At 37.3% G+C, this 7093-nt stretch overlaps 1 protein-coding gene across 1 annotated transcript; it reads left to right on the top strand.

Moving 5' to 3' along the window:
* On the top strand, positions 6090-6792 carry LOC110269196 (protein NRT1/ PTR FAMILY 5.6-like). Its single transcript, XM_021116882.1, has 2 exons — positions 6090-6490; positions 6637-6792. Exons 1-2 carry the CDS (start codon positions 6398-6400, stop codon positions 6790-6792), a joined length of 249 nt encoding a protein of 82 aa, XP_020972541.1. The 5' UTR covers positions 6090-6397.

Here is a 7093-nt window from a genome sequence, read left to right as displayed (position 1 = left end):
TTCACCTCTCTCCCTTGGAGACAATTCTTTTAGCCAACTGGAAGAAGAAGAAGAAAATCTAACAATCAAGTGTCAAGCTAGTGACATTAAAGAAGCGCTTGTCGAGAGGTAACCCGATAATTTCGTATCCTTAGTTATTTTTTATAGTAGTAGTTTTCTTACTTGTTTGATTTTTATTGAATTTTTACTGTTTTTCTGATCATGCAGCTATTTTATAATAGGAACCAAACACCTTAGGCGACAAAAAAAAAAAAACGAGCACACGACGCGTAAGCGTCGCTGACGCGTACGCCTCATATGTGTTTGCGTGAAAAATAAAAGTGAACAGAGAGTTTAGCAAGAGTGGTACTGGAACTATGCTTTCTACACAAACAACCCCACGCGTACGCATCCCTGACGCGTGCGCGTCGTTTGTGATTTTTTGCCCCCCACGTGTGCGCGAAGCTGACGCGTACGCGTGACCCTGAAAATCAGCGTCAATGAGTGTTTGGGCAGAGAGTTGTGCTGGAACTGTGCTGGGCGCACAAATCCCATCACACTTATGCGTCCCTGATGCGTGCGCGTCGTTTTCCCATCCTGGCCATCCACGCGTACACGTCCCAGACGCGTACGCATGCCTTACGCGTACGCGTCGCATGCGACGCCCAATTAAACCACCTCAGCGCCTGATTTCAAATTATCCACCTCCCAAATCCTAATTCTCTCTTGTTCTTTTATCCTCTTATTCGTCTTTCATCTTACTATTTGTTTTTGTTTTCAGTTCTTCTTTGCTTGAGGACAAGCAAACCTTTAAGTTTGGTGTTGTCGCTCCGCTTATAGGTTTTCTGTTTATTTTTATGGTACAAAAGGGAGGCGAATCATCTTCACTGAGGAGCATAACTGGAGGAATGAGATGGCCACCAACATAACTGAGGTGGTTGAATTCCTTTCATTCTATATTCCTTCCTGCTCTTACTATGTTATGTTCTGGTTTTCTGATATTTTGTCTCATTTATTGCATGATCCTTTATTAATTAGATTCCTAGGGTTTAGTTTAGTTCTACCATTTTGAAATTTTCTGTTATTAGCTTTAATGTTGAAAGGTGCCTCATGTATTGCCCACTGAACTTGAAATTTAATTTTTAGAGAAAAGATAAAGTGCATGAGAAATTGAGTTTATTTTTTTTAGAGTAGTCTCATTTATTCAAATGTGATGGTATTTTCTGTGATTCTGAATGCATGACATGAACAGTGCATATTTAAATTTGAATCAAAGAATGTTGATGTACAAGGAAAAGGGATTTAGAGAATTATTATGACTTCTCTGAAATAAACAAAAACTTAATCCTTGAAGCAAAAGAAACAGCAAAGAAAAAAAAGAGGATATAAAAGCAAGGTCCAAGGCTCTGAGCATCAATGACTAGGGAGGTCAGACATGATTAAAAGCTCACAGAGTTGTTTCCCTAGTCATATGCTTGTGGTGATCTTGTGTCAAGTAATCCTTAAGACAAAACATTTAGAGTCGAGATCAATTGCAATTAGCAGAGTATGCCAAAGGCTTTGAGCACCACTGTCTGGGAGTAACTGAAAGGAAAATCAGAACTTAAAGAGAGTTTCCCAGTTAAGTGCTTGTGGTGTTTCTGTGTCAAGTGAAGCTTGAGACAAAATATTTAAAGTCACGGCTAGGCTCAAGGTGCAAAGCACTAAAGAAAAGAGAAAAATTGATGTGTTCAAGGGTTAAATTGAGTTACAAAAGATCAGAGAATTCATAATATTATCCGGATTCTAATCCCGAATGACAGTGACATCATTCTGATTCAAAGGAGAGTGAGATACCAAAACTATTCAAGATTGCAGTTGTAAACCCCACTGTAAGAAGAGACACGAGCTTAATTGAACTCTCATTCTCATGCAAATTCACATTCTAAGCTTATATTAGTTTGGTTGCTTGAGGACAAGCAACAATTCAAGTTTGGTGCTATGATGCGTGAGCATCTTTCATACCTTTTCCTAGTGAATTTGTATTTAATTTGTTAAGTTTAATTAGGAATTAATTATCTTTTAGCCACTATGGATGCTACTTTGAGTCTTGTGCAATTCTGTTTATTTTAGGTAGCATTCGGTTGGATTTGATGGAGTTTCTGCAGCACAAGAATTAAAGGAGATGACAGCAAGGAGCGATGCGTGCACGTACCTAACGCGTACGTGTGACACGCGAAGAAGACCAGCGACGCGTACGCGTGACTGACGCGTACGCGTGACATGCGCCACATGCAGAGAACGCGGAAAACGCTGATTAATTAATTCTGATTTAAAACTTTATTTTTATTTTAAAATAGGAAAAGATATTTTTTTAGTTTTAGAAAATATATTTTAAATTAATTAGGATTAGATATAAAAGGGAAAAGAAACTTCCCTTCTGGGATTCCATTCCATATCTACCAAAATATATTATCACAATCCTTATTTTCTCTTTGAGCCATGAGCAACTAAACCTCCACTGTTAAGGTTAGGAGCTCTATCTATTGTATGGATTGATTTTATTATTTTTCTATTTTAATTCATGTCTTGATTTCTATTTCAAGAATTGTTTTTGTTCTTTATTTTATGAATTTGCGTGGAATGGAAGTATGACCCTCTTTCTAATTGAGTTCTTGTATAACTTGGAAAAGCTCTTTACTTGAACAACAGCTTGAAAACAAATTCTCCTAAATTTTAATTATCTGGATTTAACAGGATACGTGACCTATAATCCTTTTATATTTGGGTAATTAGAGTTTCTGTGGCATATAAACTAGAATTAAGCTTCACCCCCTAATTGGAATTAATTGACCAAGGAATTGGCGGTTGATGAATTTTAGAGGAGACTAGGAAGGTCTAAGGAATTAGGGTCTAGTCACAAATAGTTTTCCATGAATTAAATCTTGCATGATTAAAATAGTTAATAAGAAAAGTCAATCCAAAAAATAGATAACTCTGAAGCTTTAACTGTTTCTCTATACTTTATTCCCAACTTATTTATTCGCCTGTCTTTAATTTAATGCTTTTTGAACTCTCAAACACTATTTTCTATTTGCCTAACTAAGTAAATCATTTAACCATTGTTGCTTAGTCCATCAATCCTCGTGGGATCGACCCTCACTCACTTGAGGTATTACTTGGTACGACCCGGTGCACTTGCCGGTAAGTTTGTGGTTATAAATTCCACGCCACACAACCCCCAATTGGCTCTCCATTAGTGCGCAGATCAATGTAGTAGGCAACATCCTGAAGCGTAATGCTGACCTCACCCTATGAAAGGTGGAATGTGTAGGTCTCGGGCCTCCACCACTCAACAAATACAAAGATCAAAGAATTGTCAAACATAAAATCCCTCAACTCTACTGCATGCCCAAATCCCGCGTTCCTAATATAAGGTAATAGGCTGTCCAGTGGGGGAAGACCCAGGGTCACACAGCGTGACAATAGTAACCGTAGTCTCTGTAATATCCGTAACATTTATTCTCACATATTAATCTCGTCTAAACCATTAATTGTGTTTAACCATTACTAAAAATTCTAAACCAAATAGATTAACATCGATAATAAATGCAACAGATACAATACGAATATAATTTGTATTGCTAATATTCAAAGCACTTAATAAAGACAGGACTATCAAGCAATATGTAAAAAATTAAATCCTTCATGTTGCACCACTACAAGAAAAAAGGCCTATGGCCACGCTTTTTTCTTGCCACGCTTCAAAAGCGTGGCCAAAAGTAGTCAATGGTCACGCTTTTATGAGGGTGGCGATAGATAAGAGATTTGGCCACTTTTTTTTTGCCACGCTTCAAAAGCGTGGTGAAAAGGATCAACGGCCACGCTTTTGTAAGGGTGGCAATTGATTAGAGAAAAGGCCACATTTTTTTCTGCCACGCTTCAAAAGCGTGGCCATAGAGAGAAACAAGGACGTTTTAAAAGCGTGGCGACAGGGTTTCATTACGGCCACGCTTAAAAAGCGTGGCTATATGCTGGTACACCATTGCCACGCTTTAAAAGCGTGGCCAAAGGTTTCTTTTCTGCCACGCTTCAAAAGTGTGGCCGTAGAGAGCAACAATAACGTTTTAAAAGCGTGGCGAGAGGGGCCCCAACCAATTGACCCAAACCGGCTCCCAAACCCGGCTCCCAACCCGGCCCAAACCCGGCCCCCAACCCGATCCCCAACCTAATCTCTCTTTTCCCTTCGAAACCACTAACCCTAATCTCTCTTTCACCTTCGAAACTACTCGCCTGGAAGAGCTCCTCGCCTCCTTCCATTCCCTTCGTCCCGTTCACTGTTTGGGTTCGCTTTCGTCTGGAAGCCACGTTGCCCTGCTTCAAACTCTGCGACCAACCCGTGCGCTCCACCTAGCCGTCGAACTGCTCTCTTTTGTCGCCGCCGTGAGTTTCCTAAACCCACCACCAGACAATACACTCACACAACACCAATACTCTGCTTGAAACTCTGCAACTTCTTATTTCTTTTACAATAAGTAACTATTTGATTTGGCAGTGGTTTGGATTTTTTTCATAGACTGAATTAAAGTATACAATAGTTATGTTCTCTTCTCTATCACATTGATACTAAGCTTTGAATTCTCTTATTTCGTTTCAAGTTTTCGCACTCAACATGTTTGATGAAATGCTTTAACCATATTTTGGGTTGGTTTTATCATTTCTAGCTTTTAGAAACTTAGTAAGTTGATTGCATGTGAAATTAGAATAATTGGATCTTAGTAATTAGGAAATTTTAGCTGCAAAAATAGCATCTTTGTAGAAAACATATTAGCATGATGATTCCACTTGCATTAGTGTTCTTCTGGTAAATTTTAACTGTTAGTGTGAACTTGTTAATTTGCTAATTGTTCTTGTGTTGTTGTTCTGTTGTTCTTCTGTTATTTTTATTTTATTTTTTTTGTTGTGATTTTCTGTTTTTGAACCTGTTAAGTTGATAATCTGCTGTTGTTTTTGAACCTAGTTTGAGGATATGCTCCAAGACTTACTAGATGACCCTAATAATGAATTGATGATTCCCGAAGACCCTGAATGTAATAAGGAAGGTGAGCTCTCTTGAATGACTAAGGTTCTTAGTGTAGCTTGTGCTTGTGCTTTGCTCGAGCAGTGCTTATCACTGCTGCTTAAGTATGCTGTAGCCAATGTAGTTTCTGTTAAGATATTTTTTTGACTATTTTATTGCTTTAAAATGTCTCATAAAAACTGAAATTTGGTTAGTTGCAATGGAAATGGATTGTGACTTAAACTAAGCTTTAACTAAAATGTTAGTGATTTGAACACTGGATTTCTTTGCTTTAGGGAAGACTTTGTCTGATAATTATGACTATTCAGTTCTGTTCCGTTTCTGTCCCATTTTGTTTCGTATCTGGTTCTCCCCTTGGCCTCTTCTTCTCTTTGTTTCTCTGTCCCTTTTTTTCTTTTTTCTTTTCTGCTTTGCAGCTCTAATTTTCTACAATTGTTGCTTCACATATTCTTGTTTACTGTGGCATTAATGAAAGAAGTTCTCCGTCTAATACCTTGCTCTCAATAATACGAGATTTCCTGTTTGACAAAAAAATTTATTCTTTTAATGCACTGTGGTTTTTAGTTTCTAGTTTTTTTCTGTTTAGTCAATCTTATTTGTAACTAAAGAGGTTGACATTTCTGTTCTTCCTTGCAATTCTTATGGCTTGACTTCCTGGATCTTGCATGTCTTCTTTTGGTTGTCTAATCTTTCTTGGTTATTCTTAAGATTCCATATATAAAATTTATCATGTTTTGAACAAAGTGAGCATATCATGGCTGATGTATGTTGCTGGTTATTATAATAGCTCCTTGTCAGAAACTGGAAGATCAAAGGGATTTTTTGAACCATTGCCTGTGAAGCAAGGGGAAGAAGCACATTAGTACACCTATTCCACATGATTCATACTCCGTTCTTTCTGTGAGCAGTTCTGGAAAGTAAGTTCTTTCTTACTTTTAATTTATTTCCATAATTCAATCGAATTAACTAATGTTTTTAATTCTTAAATGTAACAGATGGTTTCACTTTTCTTTATAGAATATACAACACATAAAACTGTTATTATTGTGATTCAAAATTTATTTATAATGTTTTGTGGTTTATTTTATATGCTTTTTATCTTAATATGGTTAAGCAAAAGCATTTTGTTTGTTAAATAGCAGTACTGTGGTTGTTTTCTGAATGCACAAATATGTGCAGGTATGTTGACCAGTTTGATGAAACAGACCCAAAAGAATCAAGGCTGATGTCAACATTCTTCAACACACTCTTGCAGTCTTGCTTGCAGTGTGCCTTGGTGGTGCTGTCAGCTTAACCTTCATTGTGTGGATACAAATCCATAAAGGATGGGATTGGGGATTTGGGATTGGCACCACTGCTATGTTACTTGGCATCATTATCTTTGCTGCTGCATTGCCACTATACAGAATTCATCCTGCTAAAGGAACAAGTGCTTTACTTGAGATCGTGCAGGTATCTGTTGTATACATGCCTCAGTGGTGTTGGTTTTAACTTAATCAGCATTACTCTCGAATTTTGATAGGCTTAATACCCCAGACGATGACATCTATAGTGGTTGCAAACTCCTTATTGCACTTATTCATGTTTTTAATTTCCAGGTCTATGTTGCTGCAATCCGGAATAGAAGACTTACCCTTCCTGAAGATCCTGCAGAACTATATGCGATTGAGCAGGACAGGGAAGCTACTTTGGAAACAGAGTTTCTACCTCATAGAGATATTTACAGGTTCAATTTTCCTTCTTGTAACTGTTAAAGCACACATATAGTTATACACAAATAGAATTATGTGAACTTAAGTTCACCTATAAACACTATTTTACATTTTATATGAACTTAAATTCATCTTGTAACACTTATTTTTACATTTTATTGGTTCACCCTTAAGTATGGCTGAACATTCTACAGGGCATTGAAGGTGAAAACAAGAATTCAAAGAAATCGCTGAAGGTAATTTAATTGCTGATTTTCATCTCTTTTGTTGTGCCTATTACTGTTTGAATCAAATCTTCAGCACCCATGGCCAACTGTAATTGAATTTTGCATTGTAGCCTCGT

The sequence above is a fragment of the Arachis ipaensis genome, chromosome B02, assembly GCF_000816755.2.
Source record: "Arachis ipaensis cultivar K30076 chromosome B02, Araip1.1, whole genome shotgun sequence".
Taxonomy (NCBI): Eukaryota; Viridiplantae; Streptophyta; class Magnoliopsida; order Fabales; family Fabaceae; genus Arachis; species Arachis ipaensis.
Note: the sequence above shows the minus strand (reverse complement) of the source record. Positions and strands in the feature narration are given on the sequence as shown.

Coding starts and splice junctions, on each gene's coding strand:
- LOC110269196 (XM_021116882.1), top strand. CDS start 6,398: ATGTTACTTGGCATCATTATCTTTGCTGCTGCATTGCCACTATACAGA. Junction 6,491..6,636: donor CTTTACTTGAGATCGTGCAG/GTATCTGTTGTA, acceptor TTTAATTTCCAG/GTCTATGTTGCTGCAATCCG.